Consider the following 19,100-nt stretch of genomic DNA (forward strand, 5'->3'; position numbering starts at 1 on the left):
CAGTATCTGTGACTCTGAGGACCTACAAGGTTTCACTTGGAGTGCAGCAGAACGCCCAGGATTTATGCCTTAGAAACACTCCTCAGGTGTGGTGGGGCAGCTGAACAAAGAGTACAAATCAAACAAACAAAGAAACAAATAAATAAATAAATCTCCACACGTCTGCTCTTCGATGAACTAGGAGCAAAACTGGGGAAATCCCTTGGATATCAGGAGTGAGATGAATCTGAGACTACGCCATGTTCCTACCATGTTACTACCTTGAGCTGTAGTGCATGACTGATTCTTCCATTGCCCACAGAAGAGTACTCTTCTTGCAGAGAAACTAAGAACCAGTTGGAAGTCATTAAAGGGAACTTCAGAATAACTGCCTGCAACGGGACAATCTTTTTTGATGTTTTTTAATGAGAAAATTGAATTTTCCTCTGGTAAGTCTGTTGTACATTATTACTATTCTTTCTCTTTGTGCAGGACCACATCCCCAAAAAAGCAGATGTCCAATAGAAGCGCCATCAGTGAGTTCCTCCTGCTGGCATTTGCAGACACGCGCGAGCTGCAGCTCGTGCACTTCGGGCTCTTCCTGGGCATCTACCTGGCTGCCCTCCTGGGCAACGGCCTCATCCTCACCGCCGTAGCCTGCCACCACCGCCTCCACACCCCCATGTACTTCTTCCTCCTCAACCTCGCCCTCCTCGACCTGGGATCCATCTCCACCACTCTGCCCAAAGCCATGGCCAATGCCCTCTGGGACACCAGGGCCATCTCCTATCAAGGGTGTGCTGCACAGGTCTTTATATTTGTGTTCTTGATTACAGCAGAATTCTATGTTCTCACTGTCATGGCCTATGACCGCTACGCTGCCATCTGCAAGCCCCTGCACTATGGGAGCCTCGTGGGCAGCAGAGCTTGTGGCCAGATGGCAGCAGCTGCCTGGGGCAGTGGCTTTCTCAGTGCTGTCCTGCACACGGCCACTACATTTTCCCTGCCCCTCTGCCAAGGCAATGCTGTGGACCAGTTCTTCTGTGAGATCCCCCAGATCCTCAAGCTCTCCTGCTCAGATGCCTACCTCAGGGAAGTTGGGGCACTTGTATTTAGTTTTTCTTTAGCGTTTGGTTGTTTTGTCTTCATTGTGGTGTCCTATGTGCAGATCTTCAGGGCAGTGCTGAGGATGCCCTCTGAGCAGGGCCGGCACAAAGCCTTTTCCACGTGCCTCCCTCACCTGGCCGTGGTCTCCCTGTTTGTCAGTACTGGCACGTTTGCCTACCTGAAGCCCCCCTCAATTTCTTCCCCATCCCTGGACCTGGTGATGGCAGTTCTGTACTCAGTGGTGCCTCCAGCAGTGAACCCCCTCATCTACAGCATGAGGAACAGGGAACTAAGGAATTCAGTGAAGACAGTTCTAGAATACACAATTCTTCAATATATTTACATATAATAATACGCATAAAATCAAAATTCCTATATTTCCTCAGAAAAAAGTAAGACAATTTTTTGTTAATATTCGTCTGTATTATTATATTCTGAAAATATTGTTTCTGATTTAAATAATATATTTCTTATCCTCCTACTTGTTAATCATTTCCCCAGAGATGCCAGTTTCCTGCATGGATATACCCAATAAGGAAGTCATCAGAAGTTCACTGCACTCAGGTGCCGTCTCTTCCCATCTCCTTTGGAGCCGGGGAAGCAGCCCCAGCATGCAGGAGGGGCTCAGGGCCCCTGCTGCTTCCCTGGAGCCATGGCCATGGCCAGCAGCAGGACGTGGCCTTTTCACTGCTGCTCTCTTTTTGGTTCCTAACTGTTTTCTTGTGCTCTTGTATCTGTGTTAGTCTTGAGGTCTCATGTACCTTGGTGACAGTCCTGTTGTCTCTGCAGTGACATCCCTGTGGCTGCAGGCAGCAGCAGGCACTGTGCAGCCCTGGGTCACAACTGGCCTCCCTGCTAGCATCACAGTAACAAGAGGGGCTGCTCAGGGCAAAGCCAGAAGCCTGGGCACCTCTTCCAAATGTGCTATCAGGAATAGAGCCAAGGGGTTGCTCCCTGCTCTTCTGTTTTCTGGGCTTCTTCATGGAGCGAAGGACACAGGCTGAAAGTCCCAGGGTGGTCTGTGAGGGACCAAGGACTGGGCCAAGAACTCCCTTTGTGGTGGCACTTACCCAAGCAGACGACAACTGGTCTTGGACTCATCTGCATGGGACTGCACCCCCTGCAGTGGGTCTGATGGCAGATTCCAGCCTGGAGAGGAATCTGGAGCTGGCAGGAGATGTCAGGGGATCTGCAGGGACAATGTGCTCAGTGGGTAGTGATTAGGAGCTCTTAAAATGAGTGACCATCCAAGGAAGAGTCTTTTAGGGGGAAAAGCGAGTCTGAGGTGTCCAGGGGCTAAGGAGGGCTCTGCAACGCCAGGGGAGGCCGTGAAGAGCCAGCAGGTGAAGGCCCATAAGACTGCAGAGTAATTGTGGAGCCCTTTTTTAAAGCCTTGATGAAGATGCAATACTTCATCATCTCTGCAGCCTGCCCCCGAGAAATTTCTACCCTCTCTTGGAAAGATGACCCCATTATTTATTGCTGAGCACCACGTTACTGAGTTCCGCCTGGAAGGCAGGGCTAGGCACTGGGGATGGCCAGGAGGACTATGAAAAACATGGAAATTCAGGGCTTTAGCAGATCCTTAAAGTCCTGCCTGCGTCCCCAAATGGAAAGCAATGTATGTCTGTGGGTGGAGGAGGAGGAGACGAGTCCCAGGACAGGGGCAGGGCTGAAGGGCCCTGCGCGAAGCTGGGCTGATGGGGAAGTGTCCACCTTGCGTGTGTGCCTCAGCCCCGGAGAAGGGGCCTGCCCGCGGTGCGGGATGGCTGGGCTGTGCTCAGCCATGCCCCAGGAGCTGACCTTGCTCTCTTCCTCCCCGCCACTCCCCACACAGGGCAGGCCCTCAGGAAACACCCCTGAGCCTGGAGACGCACCAACCTGCTGCAGCGAGGTGCCACTACTGCAGGGGAAGAGGGGAGGGTTGGAGAGACACGTGGGGCCTGCGGGCAAGAGTGGTGTGGCCTGGGGAAGTGAGGGCTTGGGAAAAGTTACCCTGGATTCATAGGAGCCATTCTGGAAAGAAAACTTGTGGGCAGGAACAGCACATTTCTGGAGGTGCAGAGCTGCTGGGCACATTGTGCAGGGTGCTCTGATGGACTTTTGTGTCCTTTTCCGTCGTGTCTTAAGTGCCACTTTTCTCAGAAATAGAGTAGCCAACAGAGGTGTGATGGATACGCTGAGATCATGAAAGCCATCATCAACATGCCCCTAAGAAGATGACTGATATGGGCAGGTCAGGAGAAACCCAGGACAGGAGAAATGTGAGATTTGGAGGAGGGAATAGGGGCTTGGCCAGCAGAAATTAAGGATTTTGTAGAGGTAAGAAGGTTCAGGTTTTTGCTGATGCTGTTGTAACTGTGACTTAAAATAGTCACCTGAGGCCCTTCACCGGCTTCAACCAGTAAACAATCCCTAAATTTAAATGCTACTCCACACCCTGACAGGAATCCACTGCTCTTATGCCTGAGCTCAAAGTATGTACTGAAGCCAAAACTATGCCCATAGCCTCTTTCCCTTACCCTTACTCTCTTGCTTACCTTGATCCCTCCCCTTAACACTAGATTTAAATGCTTTATTTGACCCTAGACTTCTTGGCAGACCTAAACAAAACCCTAAACCACAAAGCTTGGTCATACCCTAACCACAGACCTTGACACCATAAGCAGAACACCAAACCTGCCCATGAAATAATTGATTAAATTGTAACCCAAAAAGTGAGCCCAGGTCCCTAATCAAAACCTGAACACCGAACAGAGAAAGCACTTGTTCCTGTGCATTAACCTCCCCACCTTCAGACACTTTTTAACCCTTAACTTACTTAAGGTGGTTGGCCCCTTGGGGCAGGGCAGGAACCGTGAGGTTGCCGTGCAGACACATGGCACTCAGAGATGAGTGTAAGGGGCCATGGATCTGATCAGCTTGTGGGCCACAAGGAGGAGATGGGTGGGAATGCTCTGATGAGCTCAGCTGTGCCTCAGGATCTCCTGCCCCAGCAGGAGGAATGTGACTGGGGCAGTGACTGTGAGGTCACTTCTGTCTCTGCAGCTGATAGGGCAGCAGCAGGAACGTGTCACCGAAAGGGACTGTGAGGTCCCTTCTGTCTGTAGGTGGCACGTCACCCTTGGCTTCTCCCTGGGATCGGCACTTTGGGGCTGACATCTGCCAGTGGCCCTGCTAGGCCAGCAGAAGGCCCCTGCTTGGCATGCTGACTGTGGGATCCCCTCTGCCTCCATCCCCAGCAGGACCCAGACAGAAAGAAGGCCCGCATAGGGCTTGTCCTGTCCCTTCTGCTTGAGTCCAGGACAGCAGGAGGCACAAGGCTTGGCTGTGTCTAGCCAAGAAGCTGCAAGGCCAGCAGCAGGCCCAGGGCTTGGGAGATGCTGGTTAGTATCTATGATCAGACTCTAGCTTTGTGTTTCAAGGAACAGCTGGTGAGGTTTGATGAGACATGGGTGAGATGATGGAAATGCTGGGATGAGAGTAAGGTGGTGGACAGAGATGGGTGTCTGCAGACTTCAAGGAAATAGGGCAAAGTGTGGAACAGCATAGAAAAGCCTGCAGAGGAGAAGTCAGACGGTGCTGGCAAGAATGGAAGGCCCCAACCGCCCTGACATTTTTGTCCCTTTGGCTAGAGCTTCTGAGGAGACGAGATACAGTCATTGCAATGGGGCCTCACTGCTTCCTTGATACCCTGTGCAGGGTGGGGAGGTGTCATAATGAAGTTCTTCTCGTGGCATCACACTGCCCAACACATCCTACAGACCCCAAGAAGAGCCCTGAGCCAGACGTGGGGGTGCAGGATCTCCCCTCCCAGTGCCTGGGGTCAGGCCTTGGCCCTTCTGTTTCACCAAAACCAGCCAAGACTTTTCTCAGCACAGCGCTTTGCCTGTCTGCAATCATGGCCTCCAATTATCTGCCCTAACAAGTCTCTGGGGAGGCTTTCTTAGTAACAGCCCTCAGTGGGGCCCATTAATACTCCAAGTCACTTCAACTTTTCCTTCTGACTTGACCTTTTCAAACGGTTACATCATTCTCCTCTCAGTAGCCAAGTTTCATTGACTGACCACCAAAATACACCACGGAACTCATTAAGACATCGAAAGTCCTAAACAGCCATATCTCTCCCACAGTTTTCTTCAAGTCTTCAAGACTTGTGCAGCTAATTGGAGAGCTTTCATGGTGTAGTTAAGGAGGAAGATTTCAAAGGGCATCTAATAAAAATCTTTCCTCATTTTAAAGGCTGAATTTTGGTGCATTTTAGTTTGGAGCATCGTTTTCCTATAGATATTGGTCTAGGGTTACTCCATTGAAGCCCTGCTTAGGTAGGAAGAGCAGGGGTTTTCCTATTTAAAAACAAACAGCAGGAAATCATGCTGCAATTAAAAATAAATAAATAAATAAACAAAGTTCAAGTTCCTCATTTTTTAGCCTCCAGTGAAGTTTACCTTCCCGAAACGATGACTGTTCATGATATATTTTACACGGAATAATAGGAAATTTAAAATAATTGTGTTAATATTAATCGGTAACATACTAATTAAATGATAAATAATGAGTTTCTTGCTAAGGAAACCAGTAGACAGACTGCTGAGAGATGGGCGAGCTGGAACTCACTGAAACTCAAAGCAGCAACTGGGCTGCTGAGAGGGGTCTGAATGATCAAAGAGTAAGGGGAGGGCAAAGCAGGAGAACCATGGGAAGTGCATGGGTCCAGACAGGCAGCTGGAAAGGGGACATTCAGCAGGGTCTGTGTAATCAAGATGGGTTTTGAGCCTGGAAGGTGAGGGAGCACACCATGATAGACAAAGCGATGACAAAGCAAGTACAGGTGAACACCAGTATTCCTTCTCCTGTGCTGAATATAGATCATGGAAATTCTCATTTCTTCATGATAGAAATTATCATTCACGTGAGACATTTAACGGAAGGGACTGAATCATTTGAGCTGATGAGTAGATGCTTTATTAGTTAAGGACTTCAAAAAATTACTGGGTATTGAGGCAGAGCTTTGCTGTCTGAGCATAAGCAACCAGGGAAAACCACCAGAGACCCCTTTGTATTTGAGGTACTTCCATGGACTGTCAGCTTTTGGAAAGGACCTGCAGGAGACCAGAGCCCCTTGAGGGATTCAGGTGGAGATAGATGGAGTTCCCAGGGCACCTCCACTGCCAGCAGTGGTCTTTGTCCCTGTAACTGCAGCCCAGCCCAGCACAGGAAACCCCTTCAAAGACAACACCCTAGTTCAGTGGGTTCCTGGGGTTGACCTAGATTTGAAATGGCCATTGGGAACCCATGTACTGTCCCTTAGTTCTACTAGACATTTGAACATCCATTTACCTTCCTGGGTCATCTTCCTGGGTCATCTAGCAAACTCAGGCTGAAAAACTCAAGTATAGCATGCTTCAAATGGCTGAGGCAGAATCCATCAGCTTGCCCCACTTTGGGGAATCATCCCCTTCCAACTAGGGATATGAAAGTGAAAAGTGTGGAATGACCCGTCAGGTCAATGCGCAGAGTAAGGGAAAGTCACACATACTGTGCTGGAGTAGCAGAAGGCAAAAAGCACTGCATTGTGCCTCAGAGTAATCAAGGAGACCTAATCCAGTTCATCTGTGAGATAAAGCAGAGTGAAGGATGTTGAGTTGTGTCCTAACATGAAGAAGGATGTACATCACTGGTGAATGAACTGTCTTTTTGTGCCATCACCAATGCAAATTACACAAGAACTACATCAAATAAAGGTAACCTGTCCCACCCTGGCCCTGTCACACCACGGGGCAGCGGAGGATCCTTTTTCAGTTTCAGCCTCTTTTTCAGAGAGGCTTTGCCCTCTCCCTGCACACCACAGGGCAGAGCCTGGCCCTGGACGCTCCGTGAGCACCGTGCAGCTTTTGGTAGGCTGCGGTAGGGGGACGAATGCCCTGGGCCCCCTTCCTGCTCTGCCCAGGCCAGCAAGGGCCCACAGCGGCCTCCTGTCCCCTGCCCCTGCAGCTCTGGGCTCCCTTCCCCAGCCCTGGCTCTGCAGCACCAAGCCCTGCTGGGAGCCCTCCCCTGCATGCTGCCACCGCTCCCTGACGCTGCTGGTGCCCTCTGCCGGGCACTGCCCAGCCCAGCCCAGCCCCTGCCCACCTCTCCCCACCTCCCGGACCTCTCCCCAGCCCAGCAGCCCAGGCTGGGCTGGCCCCAGGGCAGTGCCCACCGCAGGCTGCTGCAGGGCTCTGGGCACGGCCACCACAGCCCCAGCCCCTCGCAAGGCACCGCAGCTGCTGGGACAAAGGCGGCTCTGGGCGTCCCCAGCAGCCCCCGGGCTGGGGCCAGCCACGGCTCAGGAGATGGAGGGCCGTGAAGCTGCAGGAGCCCTGGTCTCCTGCCTGGGAGATCCCCAGCCCAGAGTGCCTGTGCCGCGCAGGGCCAGCCCCGCTCCCCAGGCCAGCACAAGAGGCCTGGCCCAGGCACAGAGCAGCTCCAGATTCCTCTCCAGGACTCCATTTGCCATCAGACCCAGCACCACTGGGACACTCCCAGGCCAGACAAGGCCAGTTACTGTTTGCTGGGCCATAGGCAAGCAAGAAGGCAGCTCCGACTGCAGCCCTTGGTCCTTCACTGACCACTCGGGGGTTCTGATCCATTGTGAGGCCCAGAAAAGCAAGAGGTCTCTTCAGGAAGCAGCTCCTTGGGTGTATTCCTGAAACCAAGTTTGCAAGAGGCGTGCAGAGATATTGAAGAGATGCCGATGTAGAGGTAACAGGACTGTCACCAACATACAGGAGATCTCAGGGCTTATCCAAACACGAGAAGCACAATGTGGAAGCCAGAAGAGAGCAGCAGTGAAAAGGCCACGTCCTGCTGCTGGCCATGGCCATGGCTCCAGGGATCAGCAGCCCCGACCCGAAGGCAGCAGAGAGGCAGAGCCCAGCGGGCAGTGAGGGGCAGCCCCGAGGGCCAGAGGGGCTGCTCCTCCCTGTGGCAGCTGGGCTCTGGGCCCTGAGCCCCTCCTGCGTGCTGGGGCTGCTCCCCCAGCTCCAGACAAGGGAAGAAATGGAAGCTGAGACCTATGAAATTCACAAGGTTTCCTCAGTAGGTGTAGGTACACAGGAAGCCAGCTTCTATAGGTAAATAACTGACAAGCAGGAGACTAAGAATAACATTATATAATCAAAAGCATATTAATCATATAAAATAATAATACAGGCATTTAATAACAAGAAATCTTGACATTTTCTGACAAAAGCTGGGATTTCTAACTGTAGGCATATTATAGATGAATTTGCTGAAGATGTGTGTATTCAAGTAGTGTCCTCACTGAATCCCTTAGTTCCTGGTTCCTCAGGCTGTAGATGAGGGGGTTCACTGCTGGAGGTACCACCGAGTACAGGAATGACACCACCAGGTCCAGGGATGGGGAAGAGATGGAGGGGGGCTTCAGGTAGGCAGAAATGCCAGTGCTGACCATCAGGGAGACCACGGCCAGGTGAGGGAGGCACATAGAAAAGGCTTTGTGCCGGCCCTCCTCAGAGGGCATCCTCAGCACCACCCTGAGGGTCTGAATATAAGAAATAACAATGAAAATTGAACAACCAAATAATACAGAAATACTTATTACAAGTGCACCAAATTCCCTTTGATATTCATCTGAGCAGGAGAGCTTGAGGATCTGGGGGATCTCACAGAAGAACTGGTCCACAGCATTGCCTTGGCAGAGGGGCAGGGAAAATGTAGTGGCCGTGTGCAGGACAGCATTGAGAAAGCCACTGCCCCAGGCAGCTGCTGCCATCTGGCCACAAGCTCTGCTGCCCACGAGGCTCCCGTAGTGCAGGGGCTTGCAGATGGCAACGTAGCGGTCGTAGGCCATGACAGTGAGAAGGGAATACTCTGCTACAACAAACAAGAGTAAAAAGAGGACTTGGGCAGCACACCCTTGATAGGAGATGGCCCTGGTGTCCCAGAGGGCATTGGCCATGGCTTTGGGCAGAGTGGTGGAGATGCAGCCCAGGTCGAGGAGGGCGAGGTTGAGGAGGAAGAAGTACATGGGGGTATGGAGGCGGTGGTGGCAGGCTACGGCGGTGAGGATGAGGCCGTTGCCCAGGAGGGCAGCCAGGTAGATGCCCAGGAAGAGCCCGAAGTGCAGGAGCTGCAGCTCCCGCGTGTCTGCGAATGCCAGCAGGAGGAACTCGCTCACAGAGCTGACGTTGGGCATTTTCTGACTTTACACGTGCTTTTCTGTTAAAGAGGAAAAGGCAGAAGAAGTTAAAACAGGTTTCTCTGAGGAAAAACTATTGTGTCTCTTAGAGGAACCCCCAGCCTGAGCATCTCTTTGCAGGAGAACCTTTCTGAAGCTCTCCTGTTTGAGCTGCGGCTGGTGCTGGCTGAGAGTGGCACTGGGAGCAGGGGCTGCTGTGGGCTCCAGAGGAGTCCTTCCTGCTGTGCAGCAGGCTGGAAGCAGGAACACGGGGGAAACTCAACTCCATTCGACTTGTCGGTTGTTGCAAACAAGTCATCTGAACACAGAGCTGAGCTGTAGGGATTTTGTTTGCTTTATTTTATCCCAGTAGCCCCTGTAATGCTTAGGATAGGTATTGGATGGTTGAACGCCCTCACATTTCCTGTACACTCCTGCTGATATTTGATGGGAGTGTCCATTAGTGAAGACTGAGAAGAGCACTTCTGTCCACCAGTCCTGTTCTCAGCTGCCTTGTGTCGCCCCTCTCTGAGCTGCACTATCATCCCATTCAGGCGTTTCCCTGAGAAGAAACAGGAGAATGCTGCTGAAGGAGAAGGGCCACAGCAAGCCAGATGGAGCTTGGGAGCTTCTCCTCTTTCCATGGCTGCAGGAGCTGCGGGGCAGCTGGCAGAGAGCCCGGCATGGCCAGGCAGGGCAGGGTGTTCTGGGCTGACTGGGGGCACCTGGCTTAGGGCACTCTGAGGGGCTTCTGCCAGACTTCCTCACCTCGCAGTGCAACCCAGCAGGACTCTCAAAGCCTACTGCATTGCTCACTGCCCTCCCAGGAACAAGACCCAGCAGGAGACCCTTCCAGGACGTGCAGCTGCATGGCCCTGCAGCCAGAGACTTCCCTTGTCAAGGGCTGTGCAGATTTCTCCTGCAGGCAGCTCTCAGCATCCTCCCACTGCCAAGTGCCTCCAAGCCCTCTCTCCTTGTCTCCTCTCCCCGTGCCAGCTGCGGTCAGAGCCCCCAGCCCTGCTGCGCTGTGCAGAGGAGCTGCTCCTGGGCAGAGCTGTCGCTCTGCACCACGGCCCTCTTGCCAGGAGCTCTCTCTCTCCCAGGAGCTCAGACCAAGGCATTGCAATCCCCCCTCGGGGGGCTTTGGGGAGGAGCCCACGAACCTCAGGCACTGAGAGACAATTGAAGACATCTCTCCAGAAGTCCAAGTCAGAGCCAAGTTTCCTGCAGTGTCCCCCTGAGGGCCAGCACTGACACAGCCTCCCTTGGAGCTCCTTAGAGCAGAGCATTGCAGGCAGTGAGGACAAGGAGACAAAGGCAGTGTGAAGGTGACCCTGATGTGTAGGAAAACTGGATGTGTTTCACCAAGCACAAGGGTCAGGCCTTGACCCCCAGCCCCTGGGAAGGGAGATCCTTTCCCTTCACACAGTGCTCAGGGCTCTTCCTGGGGCAGGAGGAGATGGGGATGTGCATGGGCAAGTGCAGGAGAAGGGTCCGAGCCCTGCCTGGTTCATGGGTGGGGGCGAGGAGGCAATGAGGCCCTGGTGCTTTACCGATAAGCTGTCTCCTCCTAGGCCTCAGTGGCAGAGACAACAGCCAGAGCCATGGACACAAAGACCTGGGTCCTGTTGGGACTCCTTGCCTTGCCACAGCCCTTGATCCTCTCCACACCAGGACATCCAAGGGACTCCCAGATCTGTCCCTCTTTCCTGGCTAGCTCTAGACCCTTCTCCATGTGGTGTCACACTGGATCTGAGCTGAATTTGATAACTCAGATCTTCTTGGTGGCCATGCTCCTCATAAGACAGCTCTGTAGGAAGCTGGCCTGGTTCCTGGTGAGCAGCACCACTGCTTGTATGGCATCCCTCGTGGTGCCCAGGCCCTCCTCCTCCTGGGCACTGCTCCCTCAGCAGGGTCCCAGTCTGCCCTGATGGGTGGGGTTCCTCTTCCTCTGCTGCAGGACTGGGCTCTTTTCCTTGTAGTGGTCAAGATGTTCCTTTAGGCAAAATCCTGCAGTTTCTGAAGGTTCCCCTGGACAGAAGCTCCGTTCTGTCAGCTGTTAATGTCTGTAGGCAGATGGCTCACCCTGATTGTGATCATCCGGGGAACTACAGGCCTGTCAGTGTGACCTCTGTGCCAGGGAAACTCATGGAGCAGATTATCTTGAGTACCATCACGCAACGCTTCCAGGACAACCAGGTGATCAGGCCCAGTCAGCATGAGATTACCAAAGCAGGCCCTGCTTGACAAGTCAGATCTCAACCTGTGACAAGGTGATGTGCTCAGTGGACAAGGGAAAGGCTGTGGATGTTGGCTACCTAGGCTTCAATAAGGTTTTTGAAACCACTTCCCACAGCATTCTCCCGGAGAAACTCAAGGCCTGGATGGACGTACACTTCATTGGGTTAAAAAGTGGCTGAGTCTCCAAGTCCAAAGCGCTGTGGTGAATGGAGCCAAAGGCAACTGGAGGCCAGTCACTAGTGGTGTCCCCCAGGGCCCAGTACTGGGGCCAGTTCTCTTCAATATCTTCAACAATGATCTGGATGAGGGGATCGAGTGCACCCTCAGTAAGTTTGCAGGTGACACCAAGTTCAGAAAGTGTGTTGACCTGCTCGAGGGTAGGAGGGCTCTGCAGAGGGATCTGGATAGGCTGCACCCATGGGCTGAGGCCAACTGCATGAAGTTCAACAAGGCCAAGTGCTGGGTCCTGCTCTTGGGGAACAACAACCCCACCCATACAGGGAGAAGAGAAGCTGGACAGCCGCCTGGTGATAAGGGCCCTGGGGATAGTGGTAGATAGTTGGCTGAGGATGAGCCAGCAGCGTGCTCAGGTAGCCAAGAAGGCCAACAGAATCCTGGCTTGTACCAGAAATACAGTCAGCAGGATGAGGGATATGATTGTCCCTCTGTAACTCAGACCTGGTGAGGCCAAACCTCAAGTTCAGCTCTGGGGCCCCTTGTGTAAGGACACAGATCTATTAGAATGAGTCCAGAGGAGGGCCACGAGGATGATCCAAGGGGCTGGAGCACCTCTCCTCTGAAGACAGGCTGAGGGAGTTGGGGTTGTTCAGCCTGGAGAAGAGAAGGCTCCAGGGAGACCTTACAGTGGCCTTCCAGTACCTAAAGGGGCCTACAGGAAAGCTGGGGAGGGACTCTTCATCCAAGAGAGCAGTGATAGGACTAGCTGTAATGGTTTAAACTGAAAGAGGGTAGATTCAGATCAGACATTAGAAAGAAGTCCTTTCCTCAGAGGGTGGTGAGGAACAGGCTGCCCAGAGAAGCTGTGGATGCCCCATCCCTGGAGGTGTTCAAGGCCAGGTTGGATGGGGCTTTGAGCAACCTGGTCTAGTGGAAGGTGTCCCTGCCCAGGGCAGGGGAGTTGGAATTCTGTGATCTTTAAGGTCCTTTCATACCCAAACTCTTCTGTAATTCTGTAAATATGAAACACAGCACCATACCAGCTACTAGGAAGAAAAATTTACTCTGTCGCAGCCAAAACTAGGACAGTATTCACTGCTTGTTCCATACCATGTCTGTCATGCTCAGGTCCAACACTTTCCAATTAATCACCACCACCTGTCTTTTCTGTCTTTTGATATGCACACAAAAAGGTCATCTCCTTAGTCTATTTGTGTCTATAATAATAATACTAATAATATATTCTATTATTATGTTGTTGTTGTTATTATTCTTATTATTTCCTTTGTGTCTTATGAATCTGCTTTTATATCAACCTATAAACTTTTATTTTATATTTTTTTTCCTCCCAGTTCTCTCCTCCATCCCACTGGATGAATAGCTTTGTAGTGTTGAGCTGCCTGCCGGGTCAAACCAGAGCACGTCTTCTTGGTGCCTAGCGTGGAGCACAAAGGTTGAGATGACAGATCTGACCAGAGCGTTTTAAAAGTAAGTTGTTCTAAGCATTGGATCAGTTTAACGGTTGCTGATCACAATGTCGATCTTTTTGATCTGGGGTCTGTTGTGCTTGTTTTCGGAATTGTGTTGTATAGCACATTGCTAACTGTCTGTCTTCCATGTCATGCTGTTCATCAATTCTGGGGGCAGGTTTAAGTTAATCTTTTGCTGTATTGGATAACACTGACTTCTGATAGGATAAAATTATTGTCCCCTCAATACCTCAGGAATCATCTCTTCATTTCTTAAAAATTATTTAGAATTACACTCTTTTATACTCTTTGCCTTTTCTCCTCGGGGAGGAAATGTATGCAGGGTGGGTGGTGATGGTGGCTGGAACTGGGATGGACAGTGGGGGATGCTTTTCACCACTTCTTCCCTCTCCCTTTCTCCTGCACCTCCCCCTTCTCCTCCAGGACAGGCATATAGCCTGTCCAAAGCCACTCCAAACATTGCAACAAGCACTGCAGGCACTCCAGCTCCTGAGGTGTACCCAAAGTTAAACCGACCCCTGTGACAGGCTCTAGAGCCACTCCAAAACCTGCGATAGGCCCTGCAGCCACTCCAACTGCTCTGAAAGGCCCTGCAGCCAGAACAACTCCTGTGATGGGCCCTGCAGCCACTCCAGCCCCTGAAATGGGCCCCTTGGCTGGGCTAGAGAACCAGCCTGTGCCAGTATCGGTTGCCTCTTTTTGAAAGTGAAAACAATGGGTGCGGAAGTCAGTTTTTGTTTAGAAAGGAAAGAAACTCCTACGCAGACAAGAAAGGAGGGAGAAGAAGATAAGGCAGGTTTCTCCAAAGTTGGGCCATCATGGAAGCAGGAGGACAAAGAAGAAGAGATCATATAAGCATCAGAAACCAACTGGTCCCTATCCCAGTGTTAGCTAGGAGATATGGGAAAAGATTTCAGCCATCATCTTGGTGAGCACATTGTCACCTGGCTGCCCCAGTGCTGGGAGAACAGGGCCAGTAGCCTGGAATTAGAGGGCAGGGAAGCCAAGCAGACGGATTTTGATTGACAAAGCCATTGGAAAAGGACACAAGGAACTTAATCCTGTCATGCTTGAACAAAAGGTCTCCCTTCAAGAAAGATCTTGTATGTCAACCAGGAAAGTGGACCACCATGGAGAGGGGTATCCGGTACCTGAGGGAATTAGCCATGTTGGAGGTGATTGATAGTAACCTAGACAACAAACAGCTGTCCAAAGATCCAGATGAAGTCAAGTGCCCATGACCCATGTGGCAGACATTTGTACAGAGCGCACCATCATCATATGCCAACTCATTGGCAGTAATGACCTGGAAAGACCAAGAGGAACCCACATGGATGAATCGGCTAGCCAACTCTGGCATTACAAAGAAAGTCTCTCTTCTTCCCTATGAGCCTGTGTCTCATCTACGGAGAAACTTTCTCATGAGTTCCAACAAGTACAAGAGGCTACATCTTCTTCCCCACCTGCACGAACCAATAGCTCAGCTATCAGGTGTAAGTATCCATCTGCCCAAGAAAGTTGATATAGTGCGTGCATACTACGTGCAGCCCTGTGGTTTTAACTGTGTGACCATGAAGAGGCCATGAGAAAATGGGATGCAAAAATCTACCTCCATCCTAGAGGCAGGGATACATGAAGTGCAAGTGGCCAGGTTGAGGGGGACCCCTGCTTGGGGAAAGGCTGGGCATCGGTCAGTCTGTGATGAGCAATTGCATTCTGCATCACTTGCGTTATACATGTAAGAATAATAATAATAATAAAATGTGTTATTCTTTATTATTAGTGTTACTGTTATTCTTCTATCTTTATTTTCCGTCTTTTTAAACTGTCTGTATTTCAACAAATAAGCTTTTGAGTGGTGGGTGTGAGCTAACAGCTCTGTATTGCTTCGGTGCCTGACAGGTTAAAGCACAACATGTTTGACAACAACAGTCCAACAGCACAAATCACACTTGTAAAAGTCATCTCTCCTGTGTTCAGAGAAGGGCAGTCAGTGATGACTTCAATCTGCTCCAAGCACCACAGCCCAGCAGAGACCCTGCTGCCTTTGGGAGCTGTCAGCCCTGAGGCCTTGGGGACACCTCGAGGGAGCCCAATGGCACAGAGCAAGCGATGCCATGGTCGGGTGCTGTGCTGCTGAGCTGGGCCGGGCTCCTGGGCCCAAGGGGAGCTCGTGGCAAGCGGGCAGCGCTGCAGAGAGACAGCTCTGCCCAGGAGCAGCTCCTCTGCACAGCGCAGCAGGGCTGGGGGCTCTGACCGCAGCTGGCACGGGGAGAGGAGACAAGGAGAGAGGGCTTGGAGGCGGTGAGGAGCGCAGCAACAGAGGGCAGCGTGTGGCAGGACAGATCTGCAGGCTCTTGGCACCGTGAGTCTCTGTTAGCAGGGCCATGCAGGTGGTGTTGCCAGAGGGGTTTTCTACAGCTGGCACATCCGATGGCTGATAGCATCTGTCAGGATGGGTCTCTCTCTTTCTCCAGCGAGCAGTAGAAGATGCTTTAGAGAATGGCATTTATGGTTGGATGTTTCAAGAGAAAGACCAAGGCAGGGGCTACCTGAAAGGCAAGCCTTTGTCTGTAGGCTGTGCTTTGTGATTCCTCCAGTGGAGGGGAGGCAGGTTTCATGGTAATGGATTGTCAGGATTGTACAGGAGACTGAGACTCCTGGAGCATTGCAGTGAGGGACCAATATGCCATCAATGAACTTCATAAAGCCCCTTCCCACACCTCAGCCCACAAACTGCACCAACATCATCATTGTGGTCCTCTCAGGTTTTATCCTAGCTGGTCTTTAGCGGCTACCAACCCTCCGATGCCCAGTACCCTGCCTTTGGGAGGTGTCTGCAGGCTTGAGGTGAGCACAGATCGTTTGCAATGAGCAGGAGCTGCCTCCTCTGCAGGCAGAGCTGCAGCCCAGGAGGGTCTGCTGAGTGTCCGTCTGTCCCTCCCTGGCCTTGCCTCCCCTGGCAGCAGCACGCTGCCATTCCTCCTGGCTTCTGCACCTGGCCGTGCTGCTGCTGGTCTTGTTCCCAGGCTGCCTGGGGATGGGGGTTTCACCTGCCCATGGAGTGAGCCGTCGGGGTGCCAGGAGGAAGGGGAGTACGGGGACAGGGTGAGGGGTCTGGAGATGGGCACTTGGAGCCTGGATTCCTCTGCTCTCAGCAGCGTCCAGGTTTTTTTGAGATGCACTTCTGAGTGCAACTGTCCTGTAGATCAAAGAAACGCCAGCAGAGGGCAGCTGACAGCAGGACTGATGGACTTCGGGTCTTAACACTCTAAAGGACTCTGGGCTATAAGGGTACAGTCCCTTTTTCTCTGAGGATCCACAGGGTCTTACTTGGAGTGCAGGAGAGATGTCTGGACTTCTGACTTAAAAACAGCCTTCAGGTGTGTTGGGGCAGCTAGAATAAAAAATACAAAATAAAAAAAAAATCCCAACAGCACTCCTCAGCAGTTGGTTTGAATGTGAGCCAAACTGGGGCAAATGTCTTTGGTATTAGGAGAAAAGTAAAGCTGAGATGACACCAAATTCCTCTTTATCTCTGCCTGTAGAACAGGACTGACTCTACCATTGCCCAGAGCAAAGTCTCCTGCTCCCAGGGACACCCTAAGGCAGGACCAAGAAGAACTCAGGAAAGGGACCTGCCATATGCCTGCCTGGACGTGGAGAATCATTTGGGGAGGTTTAAATGAGAAATGGTATCAGTTTCCCTCTAGTAAGTCGGTTGTACATTCTTACTGTCTTTCTATTCTTTGAGCAGAACCCGATGTCTCTAAACAGCAGATGTCCAACAGCAGCTCCATCACTGAGTTCCTCCTGCTGGCATTCGCAGACACGCGGGAGCTGCAGCTCCTGCACTTTGGGCTCTTCCTGGGCATCTACCTGGCTGCCCTCCTGGGCAACGGCCTCATCCTCACCGCCGTAGCCTGCCACCACCGCCTCCACACCCCCATGGACTTCTTCCTCCTCAACCTCGCCCTCCTCGACCTGGGCTGCATCTCCACCACTCTGCCCAAAGCCATGGCCAATGCCCTCTGGGACACCACGGCCATCTCCTATCAAGGGTGTGCTGCACAGGTCTTTCTGTTTGTCTTCTTTGTTGGAGCGGAGTATTGTTTTCTCACCATCATGGCCTATGACCGCTACGTTGCCATCTGCAAGCCCCTGCACTACGGGAGCCTCGTGGGCAGCAGAGCTTGTGGCCAGATGGCAGCAGCTGCCTGGGGCAGTGGCTTTCTCAATGCTGTCCTGCACACGGCCACTACATTTTCCCTGCCCCTCTGCCAAGGCAATGCTGTGGACCAGTTCTTCTGTGAGATCCCCCAGATCCTCAAGCTCTCCTGCTCAGATGCCTACCTCAGGGAAGTTGGGGCACTTGTGTTTAGTGTTTCTTTAGTCTTTGGTTGTTTTGTCTTCATTGTGTTCTCCTATGTGCAGATCTTCAGGGCAGTGCTGAGGATGCCCTCTGAGCAGGGCCGGCACAAAGCCTTCTCCACGTGCCTCCCTCACCTGGCCGTGGTCTCCCTGTTTGTCAGCACTGCCATGGTTGCCTACCTGAAGCCCCCCTCTGACTCCTCCCCATCCTTGGACCTGGTGGTGGCAGTTTTATATGTGGTAGTACCTCCAGCAGTGAACCCCCTCATCTACAGCATGAGGAACCGGGACCTGAAAGCCACGCTGAAGAAACTGATTCTAGTGGTAATATTCACTTAGCAATGAATGGCTGTCTCACTTTTCTAGTTTTGTTCAAGTTAATCTCAGGCAATTTGTGACCTTTAGGTGTAGCATGTTTTAAAATTCGGTTTGCAGTTAAATGTTTGTTTTCATTCCTCTTTTCCAGATGACCAACCCTCTGTGTGACCCAGAGAATGTGTTTATTCCTAAATGACACCTGGCCTCTGTTGTGGCATCTTCTTAGTAAAATGAAGTTGCTCAGTGCTCAGGGCTCTTCTTCCCAAACTCGAGTGCAGAAGACGCTCAGGGAATGCCAGGCTCAAGGCCTCACTCTTGTGCTTGGGTGCCACCAGGACACAGGGGCAGGAGGGCACGGGGTGCTGGGTGAGGGAGTCAGGGCTGGACTGAGTCGTCACTGGCAGATTCCCAGTGCCCTTGGGGGCCCTGACTGGTCAAGAAGCAGCTTCCTGGGATTGAAAGGTGACAGGGCTGGCTGCATCAGGGAGGTATTGGGAGCCACCAGGGTATCCTAAGGGTTCTCCTGGGATGCCGTGTGCCTTGTGTTGGGTGGGCAGCGAGTGGGTCTTCACAGTAAAGCTAAGCCAAAGGATGCACGGGCTGATGGGAGCTCTGCAATGCCAGGACACACAGCGAGGCCACAGCACAAAGGTCTCAGAGGCCTTCAGTGAACAGTAGGAAAGGGCCAAGACTGGGTGACCAGGCAAGGTCCGGGAGGTGGGGAGAGATTGGCAGGGGCTGGTCTGGTCTGGGCAGTGCCCGGCAGAGGGCACCAGCAGCGTCAGGGAGCGGTGGCAGCATGCAGGGGAGCGCTCCCAGCAGGGCTTGGTGCTGCAGAGCCAGGGCTGGGGAAGGGAGCCCAGAGCTGCAGGGGCAGGGGACAGGAGGCTGCTCGGGGCCCTTGCTGGCCTGGGCAGAGCAGGAAGGGGGCCCGGGGCATTCGTCCCCTCACTGCAGCCTCCCAGGACCTGCACGGCGCTCACGGAGCATCCAGACCCAGGCTCTGCCCCGTGGTGCGCAGGGAGAGGGCAAAGCCTCTCTGAAAAAGAGGCTGAAACTGAAAAAGGTCCCTCCGCTGCCCCGTGGTATGACAGGGCCAGGGTGGGACAGGTTACCTTTATTTGATGTAGTTCTTGTGTAATTTGCATTGGTGATGGCACAAAAAGACGGTTCCTTCACCAGGGATGTACATCCTTCTTCATGTCAGGACACAACTCAGCGTCCTTCACTCTGCT

At 52.3% G+C, this 19,100-nt stretch overlaps 1 protein-coding gene across 1 annotated transcript; it reads left to right on the forward strand.

Annotated features, from left to right (window-relative positions):
- Window positions 1-459: 459 nt before the first annotated feature.
- On the forward strand, window positions 460-18,061 carry LOC118261505 (olfactory receptor 14C36-like). Its single transcript, XM_035572360.2, has 3 exons — window positions 460-787; window positions 17,251-17,871; window positions 18,014-18,061. Exons 1-3 carry the CDS (start codon window positions 494-496, stop codon window positions 18,059-18,061), a joined length of 963 nt encoding a protein of 320 aa, XP_035428253.2. The 5' UTR covers window positions 460-493.
- Window positions 18,062-19,100: the final 1,039 nt, after the last annotated feature.

The sequence above is a fragment of the Cygnus atratus genome, chromosome 31 (assembly GCF_013377495.2).
Source record: "Cygnus atratus isolate AKBS03 ecotype Queensland, Australia chromosome 31, CAtr_DNAZoo_HiC_assembly, whole genome shotgun sequence".
In the NCBI taxonomy this organism is placed as follows: Eukaryota; Metazoa; Chordata; class Aves; order Anseriformes; family Anatidae; genus Cygnus; species Cygnus atratus.

Coding starts and splice junctions, on each gene's coding strand:
- LOC118261505 (XM_035572360.2), top strand. CDS start 494: ATGTCCAATAGAAGCGCCATCAGTGAGTTCCTCCTGCTGGCATTTGCA. Junction 788..17,250: donor ATCAAGGGTGTGCTGCACAG/GTCTTTATATTT, acceptor TGTGCTGCACAG/GTCTTTCTGTTTGTCTTCTT. Junction 17,872..18,013: donor TGAAGAAACTGATTCTAGTG/GTAATATTCACT, acceptor CCTCTTTTCCAG/ATGACCAACCCTCTGTGTGA.